This window comes from Orcinus orca, chromosome 13 (genome assembly GCF_937001465.1).
Source record: "Orcinus orca chromosome 13, mOrcOrc1.1, whole genome shotgun sequence".
In the NCBI taxonomy this organism is placed as follows: domain Eukaryota; kingdom Metazoa; phylum Chordata; class Mammalia; order Artiodactyla; family Delphinidae; genus Orcinus; species Orcinus orca.
The window spans coordinates 77,383,284-77,410,536 of NC_064571.1; the positions used below are offsets into that span (position 1 = coordinate 77,383,284).

At 51.3% G+C, this 27,253-nt stretch overlaps 1 protein-coding gene across 1 annotated transcript; it reads left to right on the plus strand.

The window, feature by feature from the left end:
* The first annotated feature begins 2,184 nt into the window (after positions 1-2,184).
* OSR1 (odd-skipped related transcription factor 1) lies at positions 2,185-14,395 on the plus strand. The gene is given in 4 exon segments (XM_033437408.2): positions 2,185-3,033; positions 12,004-12,703; positions 13,453-13,564; positions 13,566-14,395. Coding segments are annotated over 3 exon segments (981 nt in total). The 5' UTR covers positions 2,185-3,033; positions 12,004-12,035; the 3' UTR covers positions 13,767-14,395.
* Positions 14,396-27,253: the final 12,858 nt, after the last annotated feature.

A 27,253-nucleotide genomic window follows, 5' to 3' on the forward strand; every position in this document is an offset into this window, starting at 1 on the left:
ACTGTCAGTTACCACTCCAGCAAGAATTAGCTGAGGACCAGCTCTTAAGCTGAGCTGAGGGGTGTTTGTGGGCCCTCCCTTTCCTCAGTGGGTGGCCTTTGTACCCAGTGGCTTGAGATGGAAATGCCCTGAGGTTCTCCACGATCCCCTGCACTTTGCTGCCCATGCAGGACCCTGGGCATTGAGAACCCAGCTTTTTCCATTCATATGGGCCCCGTGGCCTTCTGCAGCTCCCCCTGGCTATCTTCTCACAATATTAAGAAAGCACAAGCCCCTCTACCCTACATGGCTTATCCTTTTTAAGATAAATCTCCTGAAATGTTTGTGACAGACAGAATTTTTGGCAAACCAAGCCATGATTCCAGAAATTCTTTATCTGGAAGACATTGATAATCATGCTCTAGTTTTAAGTTTTCTCTCCATTCCCTTATCGTTGACATGTGATATGCAAACGAATACCCAAATATACCGAAAGGACCCAACCATTAGTCATTTTGAAGTGAAAAATCCTGTGCTAATATATGTCCCTTTTTTTAATTTTGTATTTGCTCAGAGTGTTTCAGCAAATGCTTTTCTCTTCAGAGGAGAGGTTCTCATGTGGGGGATTGGAGACATGACCAGCAAATGGATTTGCCTGGAGTCACCTGGGAATAAGGGAGCTATGGTGAGACTCGCATTTTAAGTGCCAGCTGAGACCAGGGAGGAAGGGCACCTGGCCCTTGATGGCGGCTGAAATAGGGAGTGTGGTTTCCTGCTCTGTGCAGATGTTCAGCTATACTATGACATGGCTCAGATCCACGAATACCACTCCTCCTCCTGAGCCGAACTTCACAGAAATCACAGGAATGAAGGTTCTTCTAGCAGAGGGGTTGGTCCTCTCCTAGCTTGCTGGTTACTCTGGATTTTCCCAAGGGGCAAATATTATGGAGCATCTTCAATTCCAATCTCTCCGCCCACCTCACACCTACCTCCTCAGTGCCAGTGCTTGGGTTGCAGTCACATCTGCTGGATGGACACCACTCTTAGAGCTGCATCTGGATGCCTTCCAAGTTCCACGGGTGGTTGCTTCTCTCCCGGTTGGGCCACCACTTTGGGGACCCAGGACTTCTTCAGTGTGACAGTCTGAATGCAGGAAGACCCCAATCATAAACACTAAAGAGGCAGAAGCCCCCATCCCCTTCCATCCAGTCAGTATCGTTGTTCATGCATGCGGGAGGCACCCCAGGGCTTCACATCACATAGGGAGCTTTGGTGGCCTTAGTAGTTCTTTGGAATGTCTAAGTCAGGTCCCTTCCCTTTTCCACTCCTCATTGCAAGCGCAGAATAAGGAACTGGGAAACCCTACCTCTTGCTGGAGCAGAGAGTGATGGGTGGCAGGAAGCAGAGCCCTCCTCCGACAGCCTGGAGCACGGGCAGGGAGCCTGTCTTTCCCTGGGCCCTAGCTTGTTTCCTCTGCACATGATCTCAAGCCTTTGCTGCAAAGAGTGCTGTAAGAGTCTTGGAATAATTGGTCTTGGAAAGCAATTTCAGCCTCTGTTTTCTTCCTTATTAGAAATTGTGCAATTGCAGCTCTAAACTTCCCAGGGTGCCTGCAAGGAGTTTTGTAAGGAAGTTGGATAGAGGCCTGTGAGAGCAGCACAGCCGAAGCCCCCAAGGATCTCCTACACCCTGTTTTCTTCTGTCTGCAAAAGACAGACCAAAGAGCATGTTAACAGGTATATTTTTAGGACTTCTCCCTTCAGGTCTCTATCCCAAAAGCCAGAGCTTTGATAACAAGGAAGAGAGAGCATCAAAGACCCAGCTTTGCTGAACCTGTAAAACAGAAAGTAGAATGGTAGTCACCAGGGGCTGGGCGCGGGGGATTGGGGGAGTTGTGGAGATGGTGAGGGCACACACTTGCAACTCGTAGGTAAGTTCTGGATGCACAGCATCGTGATTATAGTCAGCAATACTGTATTATAAACTTCAAAGTTGCTAAGAAACTAGATGATGATTGTTCTCACCACAAAAAAAGCAATTATAATCATGTGAAGTGACAGAGGTGTGAGCTAGCTAGCACTATGGCGGTGGTAATCATATTGCAATATATAAATGTATCAAACCAATGTCAATTACATCTCAATAAAATTTAAAGCAACTTTTTTTTTTCTTTTTTAAGTTGCAGCTTTGATGCCAAGGAGTAGAGAGGGTCCAGCTAAAATATCCTGTAGGGAATTCCAGGAAGGGAAGGGAGCAGCAAAGGACCTGGAATCCAGTGGCCTGCCTGGGAGGAAGGTGAGGGTAGGAGGAGGCATGGCGTGTTTCAGAGAATCCGATTCGAAGAAGCAGGCTCTCCCTCTCCATTCCTTTGGTTCTTCAGAAAGCCCGACTGGGAATCCTGGGAGGGGCCCGGGTCCAGATGCTCCTCCAAGCTGGGGAGGGAGGGAGGAAGTGGACGCAAGAGCCAGAGCATCCTCATCTCCAAGGAGCTACCTAGGAGGTAGCGCTAACCCAGCTCGGAGAACGCAGAAAACGTTCGCAGTAGATCCTGGTTCATTGTTTTTTCCCAGGACCAGAAACTAATGGTGGTAGAAAGTTGCCAAGGATTTCGGATTCTGAAAAACAAAACAAAACCAAAACTACCCTCACAAATCTGGAGCAGGGAAAACAGAATCCGTGTTTGTTCTTTGGAAGGGCAGTGTGTAGTTTTACATGAGTAAAGGCGAATTTCGTGACTCAGAAAAGAACATTTAAAGGAAAAAAAAAAAAAAAAAACCCTCCCCGGAGACAACTGGATGTGAGACTTTTCGAGGAAGGGGCACCGGGAGATGTCACTTGCTCACCAGCAGGTGGCGCGTTTTCTTTAGGATTGCGTCCCCAAGCCTGTCGATAAAACATCGCAGCCAGACTTGCTCCGAGTTCCCTCGCCGGAAATCGCTATGCAGATAATAACCCTCCAGTGTCTGGAAATTAATTACCTCCAACGCTCATTCCTCCAGCGCCGACCGCCGCCTGTGTAGCCCGTCAACGACGTAGCGCCGCGGGTGTAGTAAGGTAATTCTGTCCGCAGGGCTTCCCCCTGACTATACGCGATTCAGTTAAAATAACTTTTTTTTTTCACCATCCACAGTTTGATTAGACACTGCGTCGTTTCTAATACATTTATTTCCACCTTTGAATAAAAGGAAAATTCAGTAATCTTAGAACGTAGATCCGTCGAAAATAATTTTGACAACTCATAGTTGTACAAAAAGTAAAAACTCCCCACAATTTCTGCGCACATTTTACATTTTATCTTCACAATTTAAGACGCGATTTTCGTTCCGTTTTGCCGGTGCTAGTTTGCCCGGAGTTTATGCAATTCCACATGATATTCGTGCTTCACACATCTCATAAACCAAGGCTAGATATATGCATGCATGAATTGTTTTGTTTATTAAGGTGACAGAAAGTTACAAGATACTTATGTGCTCATAAAGCACTTAGGAAACGGGAACTGCCTGGAAAAACAGTTCAGTTTCCCTTTCAGTTTTGATACTGTAACTTGCCTGTCGCTGTCACAATAAACACCGGCTCTTGGGTTCACCTGTGATCTATTCTCCTAAGACCCTGGCGTTGCTTGTACCTTATCAGAGCCTGTTATCTGCGCAATGTGTGTGGATGTCGTGTTGCCTACCTCCCGTGCTTAAAAACTTTTCCCCAAAGCTGGATTTTGACCTGATTGATCGTAATGGTTCCAGAGGAACTATTGAGCCATTACAATCCATCATCTAAATGATTACAGAGGGATACCTAAATCTCCCGGTTATTTGAAAGCTCTGTACATGCTTAAAGGGGGGTCAAATGAGCAGACCCCCAATTGTCCACAAAGTAGTTACAGGAAAGCTTGCGTTGGAAGCAAAAGCTCACCTAGTACTAAGTAAATTTCATTTTCTAAAAAAATGAGGTCACTTTTGTGTGGTTGGGAAGTGAGGAGAGGTGGGGTTCATTTTTTATCCAAAACCCCCCAAAGCAAAGTAAGCCACGTTCTAGTTAATTTTCTGGAAGCTGCTCAATTTTCACTCCGAAGGCAGGCTGGGGCACTGTTCCTTCCGAGTGAGCAGGGGTCCGGAGAGGGTCTGCGGATGGGGTGGGGAGACCAGCAGAGGCTGTCACCACCCCATCGTGCCCAGGAAAGGCGGCGGAGGGCGGGCGGGGGCTCTCTGCGGGACTGGGCTCAGGGCGGTCTACGACCCGGCGCCACGGGCTGCCTTGGGTATCGCTTCCTGCTGGACCCCAGCGGCACTGGCGGGGAGTAACCCGGACCTGGAGGCCTGGTCGCTACTGTGGGACCATTTCCCCGAGACTGCTCCGTCCCAGACTCGGGTGCCCGCGGTTGCGCCGGGCGGGCGGTGGGTGGGCGAACCAGAAGGACCAGCGGCGGGGTTTGCGCGGGGTCTGGTCCCCCGCTGGTGCCCGCAGGCTCTAAGCGATCAAAGCTTGCAGACACGGGGGCGGAGTGTGCGGGACGCCCAGGAATGGCATGGGTGTCCAGACAGGAGTTTCTCCACCTTCGCTGAGCTCTGGGGCCATAGGGTGGTTGGGTACCCTATAGTGAGGCCGTTGACCATGTTTGAACCATGATGTCCTTACAAGTTTTAAACGAATTTGGCTTCGCCGTAAAGTAACTTGGTACCCCTTACGTGTCCTGAGTCCTGCTCTGCTCAGTCTATCCAAGCTGCAGTCCAGGCGCAGCGTGGCGACCTAGACCTAGCTTAGTGGGATCAATTTCTCTTAAATGGGGCGGGGGGAGCCCCCTTTGTTCCCGTTGCATAGAGAAGCCGAGGGGTTCTTAGCTTCCAGGGTTTCTTCCTGCGGTGGGTCCAGAGGGAACTAGGATCTGGTTGGTCTCCACTGGAGACTGAGGCCAGGGTTTGGGGGTCATCCCCTTGGGTGCTCAGATTGACTTGGAGGACTCAGCGGCAGCTAGCAAATCTTGAATTTCATTATTCCAGCTTTCTGGGGGTGTTCATTGGCCAAGACCTAGAAAGAATGGCGTTGAAGCCAGGTGTCTGAAACAGATCTGAGGCTGGGCAGTGCCAGTGTCCTGCACCTCTCTCGCGCCTTGTCCTGTCCTAGGAAGCAGCTGGAGAGGCAAAACCTGAGATGCTGGGCAGCTCCATCTTGCCCCACACCAGCTAAGTTACAGGATTTGACCTGAGTGGGGTCAGTTTTCCAGATAACCTGGCAAAAGCAGCATTAAACAACCGGGTTGCATGGCCCTTTCTTTAGGATTCCTAAAAACTTTCTCCAAGAGCTCTTTAGGGATCCTACTACCTGGAGATTTTCTAGAAGTCTTTGAGGCAGGTTGGCCAGGGGCCCTGATTCAGGAGAAAAAGGCAAGTGAAAGATGGAGGAAGCACAGTTGCACTGGGTGGAGTTCTGAGCAAGAGAGGTACACCCCAGGAGGCTCCATCCTACCTGAATGTCCTCTTCCTAGGGGCCGTTTCCTAAGTGGTCTGGGCAGCCAGATGGCCCGCTGCGGAGGCCTCTGTGGATTCTTTCACTGCTGGTAATAAAAGGTGCCAAGCTTGGTCTCCTAGGAGAGCCTGAGCCTTGCGCACACAGATTCCCTGGCCCGAGGTGGAAGCCGGTACAGTCCAGGAATGCCCTGCTGGACTTGCCCTCCCAGCCTTCCTTGCTCTTGGCACTTGCTGCCTTGGAATCTCAGGGGAGGGAGTGATCTCAGCTCCTTCTGTTCCCAAGGGGCCTCCCAGGGGGCCCCCCAAGTGCCAGAATGTCGCTCCATGCTGGAAGTTGCTAGGATTCCAGCTGCACAGACAAACTTACATGGGTCCCTTACTCTAGCACTAACCTGCAGGGGGTGAATGCAGTCCCCTGGGGCAAAGACTGCATCCCTTTTTCCTCCTCCCTGCCCAAGACAAAGTTACCTAGGGGCTGGAGGCCAGGTTCTGTTCTAAAGGCCTGGGGGTAAGACCAGGGTGTCCTCCAATTATTCCTTTTTGGGGAGCATTTCCACTACCGTTTTCCTAGGTCAGGGAACCAAGAGTCTTAAAAAAAAAGTCAGCTCAGACTTGCAGACTGAATCTGGACAGAGTGGCAGCTTCTTCCAGACACACAATACCAATATGCTAGAGACCCACTGAGGCCAGGATCCAGTCTCCAGACCTCAGAGGGGTCATTCAGCAGCAGTCTTGGGGCAAACCCCAGGAGTGTAGGGGTGTGAATCTGGACTCACCCAAGCCCCAGAAATCAGCCCCTCCTCCGGACCCAGGGCTGGCTGTTCTAGAGAGATGGCGGGGAGGGATCTGGGCTGGGGTCAGCTGGAGGTCAGCTCTTAGAGCCAGGCAGTGAAGAAGGTACAAGTACTCTCCTTCTTAAAGCATAAGCAGTGAAGACAGAATTTCTTGCAGCCAGAACCCTGACCCTCACTTAGATCACAAACTCCACCTGAACCAATTCCTTGGACTCAAAGGTCCTGGAGCTGAAGAACTTTTCAGCTTGAATTGCGTGCCTGTGCAGCTCATCCTCCAAACTCTCACCCATCCTCCTAAAATAAATGCATACATGATTAGAGGGTGTGAATCCCGGAAGGTTTGGGGTCCTCGGGAAATAACTTTTTTGACTCCTTTTCCCATCCTCCGCCTCCGTAACACAGGGTTTGGGGTCACCCATAGGCATTGGGGTCCGGGTTACCGCTCTGGCGCTGAGCACTCTCGGATGTCCAGGAGATGCTCCACGCCAGAAGGGCTTCTGGGAGAAGAGGCTAGTCAGCAGGGGCCGAGGTGCGCTGGAGCCCAAACAAAGGCGCCAGGATCCCGACGCACCGCCCCCGCCTACCCCGACCTTGCACAGGCTGTGTCCTAGGCTCCAAGGCAGGGGACTGCGAAATGCGCGGTTTCAGCCCGGTTTCATCAGCTAGAGGTTGTTTTTCCTCTAGCGCGCCTGGGGGGGGATCTCGTGGGCCTAACAACGCAGAAAGGGTCGCACAGGACTGAAGAACGGGGGACGCAGCTCCCGGGAGGCCGGGGCCAAGCGAGCGCCTCTGCCACAGTCGGCTGCCCGGGTCAGCAAAACTTTCTCTCTCAGTGCGCATGCGCAGGGCAGGATGGTTAGGGGGCAGGGGAGGGAGGGGAGGAATCCTGAGGCAAGGGGAGGGGGGAGGGGGAGAGGGGAGGAGGAGGGGGGAGGGAGGGAGGAGGGAGGGTGGTGGATTAAAATAAGTAGGCGGCTCGGTGCTAAGGGGTGAGTGAGTCGGAGCTCGGTCTCTCCCCAGTACGTTCTCAGCCGCACCGGGTTCAGACCCAACGTAGGAGCCCCGAGAGAAGTTCACCATCCCTGGGCGGACAGGACTCCGGGGCCGCTGAGCGCTCCCGCGTGTCGGGCGCTCGGAGTCCCCGCAGCCGGAGAGGGGCCAGGACGCTGTGGAATCTAGCGCTTCTGGCTTCCCGGGTCCCCCGCAGCGGGAGCCCCAGAGACGCGCGCAGCGCCGGGACCGCAGCGGAATAAGGTAACTGCAGCCCTGGGCGCCCGGGCTCGGCGAGGGGAATGCGGGCAGGACTCCCGGGTCCCCTGTCACCGATCTGCGGGTGTCTCCTCTCTCTCTATGTCCCAGAAAGAAGCTCCTCTCGCCAAGCGAAGGCTGCAGGACCATTGTGAAAGCGAGAGAGCAGCTGCAGTCCTGGGCGGTTGTGGGTGCTGGCTCAGGGGCTTCGCGTGAGAGGTCCTCGGCCTCTGACCCCGGGGAAATGAGGGGGCGGGTCCCCACTACTGCCCCCAGCGCGGCCGGGCTTCGCGGAATCCCAGGCGAGGTGCTCGCGGACTTCGGAAGTCAGCCTGTGGCCCCCCCTCTAAGAAACCGAAGCAACTAAAGCGGGCACAGACTCTCCCGAGACGCGCGCCGAGCCCAACCTGACCTACCTTAGCTGACGAAGAAGGAAGAGGGAGCGGATGGATGGCTACAGCCGCAGGCGCCCGCGCCAGGGACAGGTGCATGCCCCCGCCGGGTCGCGCTTTCGTGAGCATTTGTCTTTTGCCGAGTTGCGCTCAGGTACGAGGCCGGCCCGACCCGGGAGCGCAGGGCCGCGTGCCTGACGCCGCCTCGCACTTGCGCTCTGCTTTCGGGGTGTTCTCTATCCGATGATTGCTCTGTGTGGTCAAGGCCTGGAGCGTAACCCGCGACTGTCCCCGTGCAGGGGAGCACGCAGGGGGCGCGAACACTACTTCCCAATCAGAGACCCGCACGCCGCAGTAGCGGAAACACTGTGGAGCCGCGGGTGTCCTCAGTTTCGGGCTTGGAAGGGAAGGATTCGTTTGCTCCCGTGCCTGTCTCCCTTCAGGAGAGAAGGTGGGAGCCGGAGAAGAGAGGGAAAGATGTGACGGACTGCCTGCTGAACTAATTTCTCCCCCAAAATTTATCTGATAAGAGGAATGAAAACCCACATCCAGTCGTTTTTCAGCATCTCGGCCAGTAGCGGGGTAGGCTCTTGGAGTATAGTGTAGCTTCTGAGGGTTTCTTTGTTGCCACAATTTGGTAAATTTCACCCGGGTTAAGAGCTGCGCGCTGGCTCTTGGGAACAGAAACCACGTGCAAGGCTAGTTAATCTCTCAGGTTCATGGCCTCCTAGAGAAGAGAGGGGCTGGCAAGGACGCGGGGGGCGGGGGGAACGGATGGAGGGCGACCAGTGAGTAGATGTTCTATCCGAGGTTCCAAGAAGTAATTGCGATTTCAATAAGACTGGGGAGCAGATCGCTGAGGATGCAGCAGGCGTTTAAATGCAGGGGTGATGGCCGCGTAGCCGAAGGGTTCGTTCGATCTCGTTCGTTGCGAGAATTAAACAGAAGTGTCCCGTGCTGGTCAGTCCTTTCGCCAGGGGTCCGGACGCCGGTCACCACACGTGATGGGGATTCTGTGTCAAGGATGATTTTCTGGGGCTGATGCTAGACTCCTCCAGGCGCAAGCTCATGGAGCTCGCTCTGTCCTCATTAATGCAAGCAGTTAACTTGCTCACGCTCAATTAGCCCCGAATAAACTACTTTAATAGACTCTGCACACTTCATTAATGCCCAGCATAGGGTTGGCTGCAGACCCGGGACTGGCGCTCTGTCGCACGGGGGAAACAGTGTCTGCACAGCGCGGGGATCCGGGCTGGGAAGCGCGAATGGCGTTTGATGCGCGTGGTCAGCACCCTTACCCGCACCTCCAAGGTCCCGAGGTCCTAGCTCCTTGCCGAGTGGATGCCTGGCCTCGGGCCTGGGGAGAGGTGTTTTCTCTCGCTTTTAAAGATCTAAAGCCTTCACGCTGGGGTTCCGGTGTCAGGGCAACGGGAGCCAGCGGGGCCGGGCGTTTGCTCATCCTCTCTGGCGGGACAGGGGAGTGTGAGACTGTGTTTTTCTCTTAGCTGACTGCCTGAAACCGAATAGTGAATTCGGCCCATTCTTGGGACTACTAGTGTAGAGAGCCACGTTTCGAACGAATTTCGTCCCCGGGAAAATCGTTGACGAGGGCCTGGGGAACCCTGCCCTCGGAATGTGGCAGAAAATAAACTGACTGCGCCCCTGAGAAAAAGAAATTGAGTGTCGGGGGAAGCGAGATTGGGCAGATAGCCCGTTAAGGTTGGCTCCCAAGAGCAGTGTCGGCTGCAGGCGCCCGCTCCCCTTACCGAGCCCAAGGGCTCTGCTCCTGGGGGTGGGCGAGGAGAGGCCAGGTTAGTACGCGAGGGATTGGTGGGATCCCCGACCCTGCACGGAGCCGGTCCGGGCTCGGGTGCAGCCCAGCGCTCTGTCGCCATCGCCGGGGGTAGGCCGAGCACTAGGGGAGCAAGTGGAGGCCGGGGCGGCGCCCTGCGGGCCCCGGGGAGCCAGAGATAAGGATCTGATTTCCAGCGCAGGGAGGGGAAGGAGAGGTGACAGCAAATCAAAGAGCGCTCACCTCGCCTAACTCTGGGCAGACCTTTGAAGTCGGCGAGTCGTCTCCTCTCTCCCCCCTCCCCCTTCCCAACCCAAACAGGCTCCAGCTTTCTCTCTGGCCCAATTCGTATTTTGCTTCGCCGTGTCTCAACGCTGTAGGAGGGTCTCGGGTTGTCCCTGGCGCGACCCGTGATCGACGCAATGGAGAACACTGCTGCGGAGGCCAGGGCTCCGCCGCCGGGGTCCTCGCTCCGCACTCCCACCCAGATTTGTGCCTCCCTGAGCTCCAGGCCAAATAAATTGCTGCGGTCCGACTTGGTTTTCATTCGATTTAACCTGCGCGAGGACATCGCTGCTGGCTCTCGGTGTTTTGCTCCCTCCACCCCCAGCAGAGCTTCTTTCCTTAGGGCCCACCACACCGAGAGTGACCTTCCCCAACAGCTTCGAGGGGGGAAGGGCTTCTAGGTCAATATTGTCCTCAGTTCTCCTGGGAACAGCACGGCACTGCCCTCACATTAAAAGCTTCCCTGTAGTGAAAGGCAGCCTGAGCCTGAGGGGCCTGGGCTGAGGGTAAGCTAGGCTTCAGAAGCTGTCTGGGTGGTGTCAGTGTGTGCTGTGAAGGAGGGAACAGAGCAGGGGCCTGGGAAGACCAGGGATGCGGACCTGCTGCAGGTTGGAAAGACCTGAGGAAGAGGAGAGGGGACATAAGGAGTAAAGGGAGAAGGGGGAGGCAGGGGACTGAGACAGGCAAGGAGAAGCGGGTCCCAAGCACCTGCTCCCCAGTGACTTCTTGAGATGGACTTCGGCACTTGAGCCTCCCAGGGTCTTCTGTGTAATTCCACCTTTTTTTCTCCCTGTTTTTGCCTCCACTGGACAGACCCGAGTTAGGAGTGTCTGGGAGGCACAGACCTAAAAGGTCTGTCTGCCGAGTCTAGACCTGTCCACGGAGGCTAGGGACCCTGACCAAGAGTCAAGAAGGCTAGGTGACTGCTTGTCACATCAGCATGACTCCCCTTTGGCTTTGCTCAAGCTCCCTGGCCTTGCATTTGGAGGGTGCGTAGGCCACAGCAGCTGAGGCCCAGCCTCAATGCTCTTACTCATAGGCAAACCCATCCGCTGGGGAGGGGGTGCTCACCACACGCACAAACATCCCGAGAGCCCCAAGACCCTGCCCCCCTTTCCTATGGGGTAGGGAGGGCACTGAAGCCCCCTTGTACATGACTGCAGATGTTTGAGTGAGTAAATAAATGTGGCTGTTAGCGTCCTTGCTGAAACAAAGGTGATCCCCAAGGGCTGCGGAAGGGAGTCAGTCCGCAAGGAGCTGCAGAGAGGGTGGTGTCAAAAGGGCTCGTTAATAGCGATACAGAAAAGCAAATTTGAGGTCAACGTTGAGAGTTGTAAGGAGAAACATGACATGGCTTCTAGAAGCCAAGTTGATGGTCAGCTGGTACAGCTTAATGCACAGGAGCTGGGAGATGTGCAGATTCGTGGGCGTTTGTACGTGTGCTGTCTGTGGAGCTCTTTGTAGGTGCGGTGTGATCCCGTGTGTGTGTGTGTGCGTGAGCGCTCCTCCCTGTATTTTGTTTAGTAGCACAGTACTGCTTGTCGCAGTTTATCTTTGCACCTTGTTGTCAACTCTGCTTCAGAATGTGTGAGTCTGTGTTTATCTGTCAGCATGCATTTCTGTATTTGTTTATCTGCACATGAATGTGTAAGTGTGCTTCCAAGTTTCTGTTATCTTTACAGGAGAGTGTAATTCTCTGTTGACTCAGGCTTGCCTGGATGTAAGTCTTTACAGGACAGTTTCCCTGTGCTTATGCCTTTCTCAGTGTCATGTACACTGTGGACTCATTTTAAGTTGGTCGCATTGCATAGGATTTAGTTTGGTTTCTGTATCAAGTTGTGTGTCTCTGCTGGAGGCCATTGGGAAGGAGTCCTGCAATTTTGAGGGTTCCTGTCTTCTCGGTGAGGGCAGTGAGCTCCATGGGTGGGGTCTTAGGTTCCCAGCTCTGGCTCTGGGGGACAGAGAAGGTGTGGCTGGGCTGGAACTCAGAAGGAGGGCACTTACCTTGAACTTGTCTGTTCCTCTCCCCTCCCCTCTTCTTTTCCTTGCAGATCGAGATTGAGAACATACTGCAACTACGGCCATGGGCAGCAAAACCTTGCCAGCACCGGTGCCCATCCACCCATCTCTGCAGCTCACCAACTACTCCTTTCTTCAGGCAGTGAATGGCCTGCCCACAGTGCCCTCGGACCACCTGCCCAATCTGTATGGTTTCAGTGCGCTGCATGCCGTGCACCTGCACCAGTGGACGCTGGGCTACCCCGCGATGCATTTGCCGCGGTCCTCTTTCTCCAAAGTGCCCGGCGCCGTGTCCAGCCTGGTGGACGCGCGCTTCCAGCTGCCTGCCTTCCCCTGGTTCCCTCACGTCATCCAGCCCAAGCCTGAGATCACCGCTGGAGGCAGCGGCCCCGCGGCGCTCAAGACCAAGCCGCGCTTTGATTTTGCCAACCTGGCCTTGGCGGCCACGCAAGAAGATCCGTCCAAGCTTGGCCGGGGAGAGGGTCCCGGGTCCCCTGCCAGTGGGCTGGGCGCCCTCCTGGATGTGACCAAGCTGTCCCCAGAAAAGAAGCCCACGAGGGGACGCCTGCCTTCCAAAACCAAGAAGGAGTTCGTCTGCAAATTCTGTGGCCGCCACTTCACTAAGTCCTACAACCTCCTCATCCATGAGCGGACGCACACGGACGAGCGGCCCTACACCTGCGACATCTGCCACAAAGCCTTCCGGAGGCAAGACCACCTACGAGACCACAGGTGCGGTACTGAGGGTGGCCCAGCAGAGAGCTGGCTGTCTGCTTCTGTCCCACCAGCCTCCTCCCTAATGCCGAGTTTCACGAGACCCACCCCCTACCAAGTCCAAGCCTCCTAAGTTTCTGGGATTCCCCCAGATGGGGAAGGAAACCAACAAAGCTCAGGGATGGGTTCCTGGAGCATGGGTGGAGAGAACATGCGAGGAATAGGACCCAGGCTCCAGACAGGCATGCACAGCTTCCTCCATCTGCAGCGCTGTGCAGTAGACGTTTCTGCGATGATGAAAAGTGATACGTGGCACAAATGACAATCAAGCGCTCGAAATGGGCAACTTAGTGTAGCTGAGAAGCTAACTTTGCAGCTTCACCTAATTTGAATTTTAATAACCACATGTGGCTCGTGATTACTGTTTGGGACAGCACAGCTCCAGCAAATATTCCCACCCAGGTCCCTTCACTCACCTTCGGTGTTGACTCAGGCCTTATAAGGAGGCCGTGCTGGGCCCTGGTTAGGAAGGCAGGGGTCGGCCTAGCTGGATCTGTGCACGGCTCAGACGGAGGTGTCTCCTTCACCTCCCTACTCCATCCCCAAACTCGGCACTGCCCTGCTCCACACTAGGTACTCCCAAACCTCCTTTCTTCTGAGGGCAAGCTCCTCATTGCAGTGGGAGGGGATCTTGGATAACTATTTATAATATTTATAACATTGTGTCATTTTGCAAGGATTAATTCTCGGTCTGTTTTTGCCCTCAGATATATTCACTCCAAAGAGAAGCCTTTCAAGTGTCAAGAGTGCGGGAAAGGATTCTGCCAGTCCAGGACTCTCGCTGTCCACAAGACGCTACACTCACAGGTGAAGGAGCTCAAAACCTCCAAGATCAAATGCTAAACAGAGCCTCCGGGGCACCCGGACCCTGGGTCACGCCGCCCCCTCTTCCAGAGGGACCAGAAGCCGAAGGCGACTCTGGCGGGCAGCGGGAGGGCCTCCCGGGACCTTCCCCCATCCCAAACGCGTCCCCCGGGGCCCGGGCGCACGCGGAACTCCAGAGCCCCGCCCCGGGCCGTGACCCCGGCCGCCCGGGCGGCTCCCCCAGGACGCGGCTAAACTCTTGGCCAAAAGGAGGTACTCACGTGGCGGAAGGGAAACTGCATTAAAAAAAAAAGAACGAAAGCTTCGCGGAGCCGCAGCGGCGCCTCTCCCAGAAGTATTACTTTTTCTATTGTTATTTTATACGTTTTCTTTATTCTTTATTTTTTTTTTCTTTGAACATATAAGCTTGTAACTCTGACTGCGGAGAGAGAGGGGAGAGGAAAAGAAGTTCTGTGCTCTCTCGCAGCCTCCAACCCCTCCTCCCGCATCCAACCCCACCCCTGGGAGCCTGCAAAAGTGTAATCCCTGTATCTGCTTCAGCCGCCGGGCCCCAGGATCGCGGGGCCGGGGAGCGCCCCTCCCAGCTCCTGCCGCGCAGCGGGTCGTGGGCTCCCGGACTCCGACGGCGGGGCGAGGGCCTCGGGCCCTGGGGCTGGAGGGGGCCCGGCCTCCGGCTCCCCGGCTCCGCTGCCCCATCACCGCGAGCGAGCAGAAGGCTAGGAGCAGGACGATGTATTGCGATTGGCACTTTATGCTGACCATCGGTAACGGACATTTATCACTGGAGTTTTTAAAAATATTAAATAAACGGTTATTTTACAGGCATTGAAGGATGGGTAATTTCCCTCCCAAATGTAGGAAACTGGGCGGCTGCTTTCTTTGAGAGGAGCGGGGTTTCGCTGCCCAAGCCGACCTGTCCCACTTCAGCAACTTTCCCCTAATTAGCGTCAGCGGTTTGGGATGGGTGGAGCAGCGCTCCTCTCTCCCGGTGCTGGGCAACCGCGGACCCCGCCCGCATATATTTTCTTACTTTTCTCCTCCACTTTGGCCTTAGGGTCTCAGTATCCCCAGTCCTCATCTCCGAAGGGCTCCGAGTTTACAAAGAAGCCGAGCCTGCGGCCAGTACATCGGCCGTGAGAAATCCCAACATCTCCGGGTGTCGGGGTCGCTTAGGGTCCACCAAGGGAAGAGAACGTCACCCACCTCCCCAACGAAAAGCCTCCCTCCTGGTCTCTTGCTGCTGAACTGGGGAGGGAAGGAAGCGCCCTCACGGACTGCCTCACGCCAGTACCGTCCCCCGGGCCCCCATACGCGGCTACAAATACATAATCACCGCTGCCTCCCCAAAGCCCCCAAACTACATCCCTCCCTCTGTTAGGAGCCCCCGACACAATTCTCTGGCTGGGGCCTGTCCCCTGCCCGGATCCCGGCTCCACGCCCGCAAAGATTCCTGCCGTTTTAAAGCCTTGTCAGGAATGGCGGGGGCGGGCGCCCTGGGAGGCCCGGGGAGTTTCGGAGGAGAAATCTGAGTCCGCCCTCCACAAGTTGAACCTTCCCTGGGGCGCCTAGTTTTCCCACAATTAGAGGCCAGGCAGCAGGGGGCTCTCCAGCTTGGGGCGGGGCGGGGCTCCCCCAGCTCCAGCATCCTGACCGCGCGGCGGCTCAGGCGGTGGCGCCCGCGGCCCTTCCCGAGCCGAGCGCAGCCTCTCGGGCTTCTGTGTCCGGCGCTCAGCGACCGCGGAGACAGCTGGGCCGAGCTTACCTGCAACAGGGACCCCCAATGCTCGGTCTGAAAAAGTGTGCCGGGGTTGCAGGAGTTAAAACGCTCTAGCCTTTCGCTGCGCCATCCTCACCTCCTCTGGGAATGCCTCCCCGCTCTCGGCGGGCTTGAACTCGGCGGTGCGGGAACCCAACTTACCTCTGTGGCCTTGGCCGGGACGGCGTGGACGAGTCCTGCCCTCAGCATTCGGAGCCACGCTGCCCCCTGCTGGACAGGCCTGGAGGGGCGGCCCAGGAATCGGGGCACCTCGCTGTGTCCTGCCCGCAACCCCGAGTAACTTCCGCCGCAGGTCCTGTCTGCATCTGGTCTTGCCCTCCAAACCTTCTTGACCGGTCCCAGGACCCACTGAGAGCGAGGGGCGGGGCGCTGCCGGTTCTGGACCGGCCTATGGGATCTCCGCTAGTCAAGCAAGAGCCCAAGCCTTCTTACTCCTCGGGTCCAAAAGGACTCGCCCCAGGAGAGAGCGGAGCCCGTATCCCAGAGAACTGTGACCTCTGGGCATCTGGAGGGAGGGTTAGTCAGTGAGTTTTGGGCTTCGACGGCTTGGGCCCAGGCAGCGCAGGCTGTGGTATGTCGCGCTTCGCCGCGACTTGTGTTAGCACCCCAGGGGAGAAGCCACATCTGTTCCTTTACTCGCCCGGTTAAGTGATTGTTCCAAGATGAGGACAGGACGTGGGTACACACACACACACACACACACACACACACACACACTCCACTACCGAGAGCTTTGATCACCTCTGAGGACCTGAGAGAGTGCCTCACTCGGTTCCTTTACTCTTGGAGGGAGTCCATTTCTCTCAGGGATTGCTGCTGCCCCGTGTCCCTCACATTGCACCACCTCCCACCTCCCCAGGACACAAAGAACCTCTGCCCCAACTCAAGGACTTAGTAAGGACTGTGAAATGGGTAGGTTTGCCAAGGAGGGTTTTCCTTTCTGGCCCACCCACCTCTGATACCATGAATCCCCGCCCCTCCATCCCCAGGCCCTGCCACGGAGAGACTTTCAGTACCGAGTGTGCGTCCTTGGAAGAATGAATTCCTAAGCGCAGAGGTTTGGGGGATGGGGTGGGAGTGAGACAGGGTGCTTGCTGCCCAGAGACCTCCAGCCTGTTCTCAATGCCTCTATCATCTTGGTGGATGCAGAAACCACTTAGCAGCGTAGCTGGCTGCAGTCTATCCTCATGGCAGTGATTTCATAGACTGCAGTCACAGCGACTGCAAATGGAAGGGCAAGCCTGGGTCACGGACCACCAGACCCCACACAGGCTACAATTCCCTGATCCTACTCTGTGGGTCGCATGAAAAGGCAACGAGATGGTCAGAAATGCTGGGTGTGTTTTATTGCCTGTCCACTCTATATAGGTGGCCAATTTTTTCCTGCTACACCTCTGGAAGATTCTGAACCACCCCGCAACCCCCGTTTTCAGACATTAAGTTTCCTTTGGCCTCACATGCCCAGCGTGGCTCAGGCCGGTTTTCGAGAGGAAAGGAGATGAGAGTCCGGCTGGGGCCCTTCCCAAAGTTGCTAGGCCTGCGATTCGTCTGTAGCGCAGGAGGTGGGTCAGCTACCCGGCTGGACTTCTCTAATAGGCGGGTAGAAGGCGCGAGAGACCCTCGGCGCAACCTGGAGCTTCCTAGCGCTCGCTCTGGGAGGAGAACAGGAGCGCCCTGGGGGAAAGAACAGCCCGCAGGGGCCTCTTCCTAGAGGAAGAGTTCAGGTTCTACCCCGTCCTTCCGGAATGTAGCTAGGGGTTTGGGGCGCACGAAGGGCCTTTCCCCCCGCTTACTTCCTTGTCTCGGGATTCAGGGCTAGTATAGGGTCCTGGGGGGAGGGAGAAACGCAGTAAGATGGTCTAGGGCTCCCGGACGGCACCTCATCTGCAAGAACGTGGGACCTGTGATATCATCCCCACCCCCTCCCCTGGAACCTTGGCGTCCGTAGAACGGGCTCAAAGGCGTCCCATCCCACCTCCCAGAACATTATGGCACTGTGACGTCAGGGCATCCTCCCGGTGACACAGTGATGTCACACAGGCCTCTGGCAAGAGCGCAAGGGATCCGCGACGTCTACATCGGTATCTCATTTACGTACTTCCATGACGTCACAGATGGGCCACACCTGGAGCAGTGACACTATTGCTCCCACATTTCCCGGTCCCGCCCCTCAAATCCTGCCCACAGGTGAGCCAAGAACCGGTTCGTCCCCACCGACAGAATCCGCAGAACCGAAGCTTTGGCAGATGCCGTTAGTGAAGGAGGGTGCCCAGCAGCTTCCGCCTCCGGGATCTGGTGGTTTAGAACAGTCTCCATGCCCTAGGGTTTCAAAGCACCAGCTGCCGTTGGGTACTCGCCCCGCCCACCTGGCCCCACCCGTCCGCCTCCCCGCCCATTGCGCAGGCCCGGCGCGCAGGCGCAGCCGGAGCTCAGCAGCCCGAGCAGTGGGCGCGCGGGCGCGGTGTCTCCAGGCGGTCGCGGGCTGTCGCTTCCGACTTCTGTTTCCCACTTTCAGGGATCACAAACTCGGGGTAACAGTGGCCCGGCGGGCACATCCAGCTGTTGGCGTATGTGAGCGCCAGAGATGCCGACGAGAAGAGGGCAGCTCCGGGTTTAATGCGGGCTGGAGACCCTTGGAGTTCCTTTGGCGTCTCGAATCCAGCGCAGCCGTGGTCCGACGGAGATCCCTGGGATTCGACCTGTCAGGGATGGTGCGGCCGGACCCTGCCCTAGATCAGAAAGTCCCGTGCGTAGCCAGCCTTTTCGGGCAGGGTCTCTGAGGCAGAGGTCTCGAGCCCCCGGCGGGGCGGAGCTCCTAGAGGCGCAGGCTTGGTCACCCACCCTACGCGTCCAGCCCGGCTTTTGGGGCCGCCTCTAGGGCCACACTGATGGTTGGGCCCAGTTTGTGTGTTTCAGATGAAAAATTCACAAGGGACATGAGATTCATATCTCATGGGGATCAAACCTCATGTCAGTGGCACAGGAGGAATTAGAAGCTGTGTTTCCTTTGAGACCTGAAGATCCAGTTCTAGGTTTTCCTGCTGCTCCCAAGCTTTGGGCAAAGTAACTACACTTTTCTTAATGGTGATAATACTCTTCCCACTTACCTCATTCAGTTAATGTAAAGGTCAAAGTCATACATGTTTTCTCAGTCATTTATTAACTGCTTGAACTAAAAACTGGACCCTAATGTGTTGCAGAACAACTTGGGCATTTTGGAAGCACCGTGTAAAAGTATTATTAGAAAAGCTTCTCTCAGCCTCCTGAAGTAACCTGCCTCCCAAGCTGCCTTATTCCTAGGAGAATCTTCATCTTCACTTTATCATAGCCCAGGGATCCTGAAGTGGGATGGAAGAAGGGTATCTGACCTGGACTGGTGGTCTTGAGACCTTCTGGAAAACTGGAAAGGAGACTTTTTTTTTTAACTCCATGGAGACAAATGGATTAATCAGTTCACAGATTATCATTATGTTTGGTTGAGAGAGGAAGTCTGGTGACAAAATGTAAGTGCCCCATTCACACCACTCCTTTGAGGCATGTGCTTAGGGAGAAAAAAATCACCCCGGGGGCAGACTGAGGTGTGGGGCAGGGCAGGGGCCTATGTATGTGGCAGGTGTCACTGAATAAGTAGCAGGGGGTCTTTCACTCTGCAGACACCTCCCTCTGTAGTCTCCTTTGGATCTCTGCTTCCTCTGACTTGTGGTAGAGTGTCCTAGCCCACAGAAAAGCTGGTCACACAATACTATCACGTGGACATATTTGCAGGAATGTTTGTGTCACCCCCCAGCCGCCTAAGCCCTGGCATCTGCTGCCTTTTTTTTTTTTTACATTTTAAAAAACTGAACTATAGTTGATTTACAATGTTGTGTTAATTTCTGCTGTACAGCAAAGTGATTCAGTTATACATATGTATACATTTTAAAAAATATTCTTTTCCACTATGGTTTGTCATAGGATATTGATATAGTTAGTTCCCTGTGCTATACAATAGGACCCTGTTGTTTATCCATCCTGTATATAATAGCTTACATCTGCTACCCCCACGCTCCCACTCCATCCCTCCCCCAACCCTCTCCCCCTTGGCAACCACAAGTCTGTTCTCTGTATATGTGAGTCTGTTTCTCTTTCATAGATAGGTTCGTTTTGTGTCATATTTTAGATTCCACATATGCTTGTTATCATATGGTATTTGCCTTTCTCTTTCTGACTTACTTCACATAGTATGACAATCTCTAGTTGCATCCATGTTGCTGCAAATGGCATTTTTTCTTTCTTTTTTATGGCTGAGTAGTATTCCGTTGTATATATGTGCCACATCTTCTTCATCCATTCATCTGTTCTTCCATTCTTGGCCATTTTTCCTGGCCAGTGCTGGTTCCAGCTCCAGCAATAAGAATATAGAAGGACTAACCCAGGAAAGTGGGATGGTTTGAGATGGATGAAAGATGGGATGAATTGGCTGAGAGTTTTGTTTTTCCTTTCCAAACACTTAGCTGGCTCATTTAGCTCAGCAATCTCTGGGGAGGTATAAAGCATAATTAATTTATTTTTAATGATGGGTTTGATTGAACTCTTTTGCTGGGGAGATAAGATAAGGAGTTTTGTCATGACAGGTGCAGGGATGGATTGCTTTTTGTCATTCACAGCAGTGGGTACCACTTGGAGCCTGTAGGTAGGTGGTGGCATGAGATGAGAAACTTTACAGGGGACATGAAAGAAAACTAGAGGAAATGGGGTAGGAATGGCTAGATTCTTTGCCACTCCAAGGACCAGAGAGGGAAAATGAGCTTCCAGAGAATACGAGCCTTGCCTTAAATAATGAGATTTACTTGGAAGATTGGTTCACTTCTTATTGACCTGGGTCAGAAGCTGAGCGTCTTTGTGCAGTCAGAGTTCAGAATATCTTCAGTATGTCACAGCGTACGTAGCTCCTCCTGTAGGTCTGCAGTAGGCCAAGAACCAGAGCAGGTGTGATGCTGTCGCTGTCAGGAACAGTCTCCATGGTCTTGTCATTTGGAGAGATCAACTGACACTGAAATTTTTGTTTTTAATTTTTATTGGGGTATTTACAATGTTGTGTTAGTTTCAGGTGACACTGAAATACTTGAGCAGTTACTCTAAGGCGGGTGGGACGGCTTGAAGAGTTCTTGTCAACTGTTATAGCGATCTATGTATCATAAAATCCATCTTTTTTAATGATAAGGTTCATATCTTCTATATTCTTTTTAATTTTTCCATTTCTTGTCTATTAATTCCTAACTCTGGTACTTAATGTGTTATAAACTCCCACCATGATGGGAGTTGTTTTCTTATTGTAGTTCTAATATATATATTTCTCCTAAAAGTAAATATACCCCCAATATAAGTATATTTTCAACATACATATATAACCCAAAATTTGTTTGGGTCTTCACCACCACCAATATGCTTCACAGTACTCCTCAGCTGCTCACATAAGGGGCATTAACTCCTTTAAATTTGGGGTACCTTCTGGGAAAACCAGATTATCTATAAGCCCAGGCTGGTCTTGTCCAGGTTTGTCTCTCCTTGACAATCAGCAATACTCAGAGGAGACTTCTCAGTTTGATGGTGTGGACAATGGCACTGCCTGGGGCTTTACCACTATGGGAAAAGTGTAAGGCATTGGTAGGGTTTCTCCAACCAGGAAGCCAGGCAAGCTTTTTCCCATGACAAATGATAAGTTTTAGTTTAATTATGATAAGTATGTATTTAACTGGGCCAGGGAGGATTGGGCGTGCTGGGGGAGGGCATTGGGTTTTGATATGTTCCCTCAGCTTCCCCCTCCCAGCATTTTAAGTTAAACATTTCCAGGCATACAGAGAAATTGAAATAAATTTATAATGAACACCCAGTTACTCATCACCTAAATTTCACAATTAACATTTTACTATACTTGCTCTTTCACATATCTATCCATCAATCCATCCCTCCAACTTCTTAAAAATGAAAATCTACAAACATACCAAATAATTGAAAGAAGAGTACAAGGAGCACCTCATACCTTCCTCATAGGGTCAACAATTGACAATGTTTTATTTGTTTCTCGCTGTCTTTCTCCTTGAACCATTTGAAAGTTAGTTTGATTATATTTCATCCCTAAATACTTCAGCACACATCTTTTAGGAATAAAGGCATTATTCTGTATAACCACAACATTGCTATCACACTGAAGAAAACTAACAATAATTTTATCTAAAAATCATCAAAAATATCCCATCTATGTTAAAATTTCCCCAAACTTTCCAACCTTTTGAATTAAAAAAAAATCATAATCCGATCAAAGTAGATTTTGTTGCATATATGTCTGTAGCATCTTTTAATCTAGAACCATTTCCCATTTTAAAAAACCTTTTTATTTTGAAATAATTATAGATATACAGGTATTGCAAAGATAGTACAGAGAGGTTCCATGCATCCTTCACCCATTTTCTCTCAATGGTTATGTCTTATGTAATGATTAATGCAGTATCATAACCAGAAAAATCAATGTTGGTACAATGTGTGTATATTCTTATGCTGTTTTTTCACAGACATAGCAATAGTAATGGGTCGATTCCTGCAACCACCACCACAATCAAGATATAGATTTATATCATCACCACAAAGATCTACTGGTGTCATCATTTTACCACTTTGAGTGAATGTAGAAACCTTACCCCCTGTTATGGACTGAATGTGTCACCCCCAAATCCCTGGGTTGAAATCCTAATCCCCAGTGAGATGGTATTAGGAAATGGGGCCTTTGGGAGGTAATTAGGTCATGAGGCTAGAGCCCTCATGGATGGTATTGGTGCCCTTTCAAGAAGAGTCATGAGAGAGCTTGCTTCCTTCCTGCCTGTTCTCCACCGTGTGATGACACAGCAAGAAGACAAGACGGCCATCTGTAAAACAGGAAGATAACTGTCACCAGACACTGGATTTGCTGGCTCCTTGATCTTGGACCTCCAGCCTGTTGTTTAAGCCAACAAGTCGATGGTATTCTGTTATAGCAGCCCAAACTAACTAAGACACCTCCTTTTAGGCTCCCTGTTTATGTCATAATAGTCTTAAATATTTACTCTATCTACATTGAGATGCAGGCCAAACAATGCTATGCTTTTTGCTTCGGCCATCAAGCGTAACTTAGACAACTCAAGAGGAGAGGGAAGGTTTATCCTATGTAGCCACGTTTTTGCTTTTACCATTGTTCTTTCTTTCTTCCTGATGTTCCAAGTTTCCTTTTTTTAAAAAATCATTTCCATTCTGTTTTGAGAACGTTTTAAAGCCATTATTTTAGAGTAGGTCTGGTGTGGAAAATCCTCTTACTTTTCCTGTATCTGAGAACTTTTTAATTTCTCCTTCATTCCTGAAAAATAATTTCGCAAGGTACAGAATTCTGGGTTAACACGTCTTTCTTTTCAGCACTTGCAAAAGGTTGTGCTAGAACCGCTCAGCTTCCATGGTTCTGATGAGAAATCTGCTGTCGGTTGAATTATTTCTGCCCTTTATGTAAGGTGCCATTTCTCTCTTGCTGCTTTCAAGAGATTTTCTTGGTCTTTAATTTTTTAATTGTCTGAAGTTTGATTATGATGGTTCATGGTATGGATTTCTTTGGGTTTATCCATTCGGGGTTTTGCCCAGATTTTTAAATCTACAGGTTTACAGCTTTTTCCATATTTGAAAGAATTTCAGTTATTCTTTCTTTTCCATATTTGAAAAATGTTCAGCCATAATTTCTCCAGATACTTTTTTCAACACCGTTCTCTTTCTCCTCTATTTCTTAGACTCCAATGACACAAATATACGTCTTTTGTTATCATCTCACAGCTTTTTGTGGTTCTGTTCACTTTTTTTCAGCCATTTTCTCTCTGTTGTTCAGCTCAGGTAGCTCCTATCGTCTCTTCCACTTCACTGATTCCTGTGTCCCCGCTGTTCTGCTGTTTTTAAAACGTTCAATGATTATATTTTAAAAAATTCTAAAGTTTCCATATGGGTTTTCTTCATCTATTCTATTATTTTACTGAGACTTTCAGTTGTTTCAGGGGTTCATAATTGCCCACTGAAGTATTTTTATGATGGCTGCTTTAAAATTCTTGCCTAATTCCAGCATCTGTGTCACCTTGAGGTTGATGTCTGTCGATTATCTTTTCTCTTTCAAGTGAAGATTTTCCTGGTTCTTGGTCTGACATGTAATTTCCAATTGTACCCTTGAAATTTCTGGTATTATGTCATGAGACTCTGGATCTTATCAAAATCTATTTCAGCAAGTCTCCTCTGACTTGCTGCGCTGGTTCGGGAAGAGGGAGGTTATGCTTTGCTACCATCCCGTGGGGGTGAAGGTCCTTACGACTTGGTGGAGGTGGGATTTCAGGCTCCCTGCTAGGCCTCCGCTGACGCCTCCTAGGCTGGGGGGAGCGAGGCCCAAGTCCCTTCTTGTTGCTTCTGCTGGGGGTAGGTAGAAGGCCTCGTTACCTCTGGGTAATGTGTAAGTTTGGCTTCCCTCTCAGCCTTCTCTGATACACCCGGGTGGGGCAGGGGGGAGCACCTTTTTACAGCCAGGCAAAGACGGAAGTCCAGGCTCCCCACTCAGTCTTTGCTGCCTGGTAATCGGTGGCTTTTTGGCTATCTTGTTGCTTAAGTGAACCAATATTGGCCTTACAGAAGTATACACTAAGTGACAGATTTCTTCACAAATTTCCACTTCCTGGGATTGCTTCTCCATTTATTGTTCTAAGGTGATCCTGGGTTGCCACTCTAATATATTGTGGTGTTTTACACTTCCTAATGCAAAATTATCACCCTATGTTTTGACATAAAATGCTCTGGAGTGGTACTTTATTATAAAATTACAAAACTTTGCCTGCTCTCAAATGTTGGTATGTAGGGTCTCTGTGGATAAAAAGAACAATTGATATTTTTAGATTAGTTGTAACCTCTTGAGTTTTGATCCAGTAAGACTGTGTTTTATTACATTGTTTATGAAAAAAAAAATCTAATGTATATAGTGGCTGGGAACATGGATTTGTTTTTTGCCCTACTCCCTTGTCTGGATTTCAGATCATAATTTTAAATATACATTTGTCCATAGTATTTTTTTTTTTTTTTTTTTTTTTTTTTTTTTTTTGCGGTACGCGGGCCTCTCACTGCTGTGGCCTCTCCAGTTGCGGAGCACAGGCTCCGGACGTGCAGGCTCAGCGGCCATGGCTCACGGGCCCAGCCGCTCCACGGCATGTGGGATCTTCCCGGACCGGGCACGAACCCGCGTCCCCTGCATCGGCAGGCGGACTCTCAACCACTGCGCCAGCAGGGAAGCCCCCTATAGTGCTTTCTCAGGTAAGTGTAATCTGCTAGCATGAAGGCTGTACCTATTATTTCCATTTTACCTGGTATTTAAAAAGAAACCCTTGAAAATTCAGAAGGCAAGTAAAGCAATCCTGCCAGTTTAATGAAGATGAAGCTGTAAGAGTGTCAACCGCTCACTGAGGAGCCTGGCGGCCAGAGGGAAGGAGGGGCACGGGTGTGCTGTGACTCATCCCACGAGGCCAGGGCTTTCTCTAGTTTCCTTTTAGCACGTAGGGTCTCTGAAGGGGGCGTGGGGAGCTCTGCTATGAAGGAACCATCCAGAAACCTCAGCCCTGTGAATTTTCCCTTCCACTTGCCTTGTTTTGTCTCTCCACGATGAGATGGGAGGAGTGACATGGCTGTCAGAAAACCCTCATCCCTCTGGGTTGGTGAATGTCTCCCTCTGGCCTCTCTGAGCCAAGGGGTCCGTCCTGAAGACAAGCCTCTGTCCGGTGCCCTCCGAGGCACGCAGCCTGTCTACAAAGCTAGTCAGAATGCAGGGGAGGGAGGCCTGTCTGTCCTCTCAGTAATCCCCATGTCACCGCACCTCCAAAGGCTGCTCACCCTGACAGAGGGGATGTGATGGGCAGCCTGTCAAATAGATTGTGAGTGCACTAGCAGGATTAGCGGTGAAGGCGAGTATTCCAGCCTTTCTAAAGTTCATTCACAGCCTCTGAGACTGGCCTGCTCAGCGTCTCTGTATTTTCATTCCACAACACAGTTTAATTTATAATATTAGCATAGAATGCTATCTGAGATTTCTTTTCCTTCTTACCGATAAGCCAGCTGAAATACTTCAGCAGCCCCGCAAAACCAGATGCTTTGTTCTTGGTAGGGATTGAAGTATGACTGATGTTATTTTTGCTTGTCAAAGTAATATACCCTCATTGTGGAAAAATTGGATCAGAAAAGTATAAGGGAGACATTTAAAGTATTCAGTCCTTTCACCAGATATTACCTCTGATGCCATCTTGTGTCTTCATGAAGTTTTTCATCTATGCATAGATATTAATCAAAATTGCAATTATATTGTATATTGGATTTGGTTTCCTGTTTCAAAAAAACAAATATTATATCATCAACTTCTGCCAGTTTTCTTCCACTTTTAATGAAAACGCCTGTGAAATATTTTATGTGAATATATTTGCAGTTCTCTATTGATGTGTAACAAATTACCACACACTCAGCAACTTAAAGTAATACCCATTTATTAGCACACAGTTCTGTAGATCAGAAGTTGGGGTCTCTGCACAGGTCTCAGAAGGTCAAAATCAAAGTGTCAGCTGGGCTAAGTTCTCCTCTGGAGGCTCTGGGGAGAATCACTTACAAGCTCATTCTTGTCATCAGGTTTCAGTTCTTCGAGATGGTACGGCTGAAGTCCTCATGTCCTTGCTGGTTGTTAGCTGGGGACTGCTCTTAGCAGCTGGAGGCCACCTGTCTTTTTTTTTTTTTTTTTTTTAAGAAGATGTTGGGGGTAGGAGTTTATTAATTAATTAATTTTTGCCATGTTGGGTCTTTATTTCTGTGCGAGGGCTTTCTCTAGTTGTGGCAAGCGGGGGCCACTCTTCATCACGGTGCACGGGCCTCTCACTGTCGCGGCCTCTCTTGTTGCGGAGCACCGGCTCCAGACGCACAGGCTCAGTAGTTGTGGCTCACGGGCCTAGTTGCTCTGCGGCATGTGGGATCCTCCCAGACCAGGGCTCAAACCCGTGTCCCCTGCATTAGCAGGCAGATTCTCAACCACTGCGCCACCAGGGAAGCCCCTGTCTTCCTTTGACATGCGGCTCCCTTGATCTGCAAGCCAGCAATGGTGCATTGACTCCATATTGTGTTTTGCATCTCTGGCTTCTTCTCTGATCAACTGAGAAAACGCTTTGCTTTTCAAGGACCCATCTGATTAGGTCAGGCCCACCGGAATACTCTGTCTCAAGGTTGACTGTGTCCTATAACAAGACCTAATCAGGGGAGTCAACTTCATCATATTGATAATTGCCAGGATTATGCAGGGCATATATCTCTACTACCACAATATTATAATTTACTTAATAGTCTCCCTGTTTTAAAAAACTGAGTCATATGGCCACAATTTCATAGTTACGTCTGCCAAAGCACTGCTTCCTGGATAAGAAATGAGATACATTGCCTCTTTGGAGCTTTGTTTGGGAATCCTGCTTTTGGTGAATCAGGTGTGAGAGTGGGGCTATTGCAGTCTTTTGCTGTACAGTTGGTGTATTAGTTTTCTAGGATCGCCGTAACGAAGTATCATGAACTGAGTGGCTTAAAACAGTAGAAGTTTATTGTTTCACAGTTCTGGAGGCTAGAAGCCTGAAGTCAAGGCGTCAGTAGAGCTATAGTCTCTCTGAAATCTGCAGAAGAATTCCTTCTTGCCTCTTCTTGGTCCCTGGTAGTTAGCCGGCAATCCTTGGGTTTCCTTGCTTTGTAGCTGCATAACTGCAGTGTCTGCCTCCCCCATCAGTGCCATTGTTTCTGTGAGTCTGTGTCTCCACGTGGACATCTTCATAGAGGGACACCAGTCACATTGGATTAGGGGCCCACCCTACCCC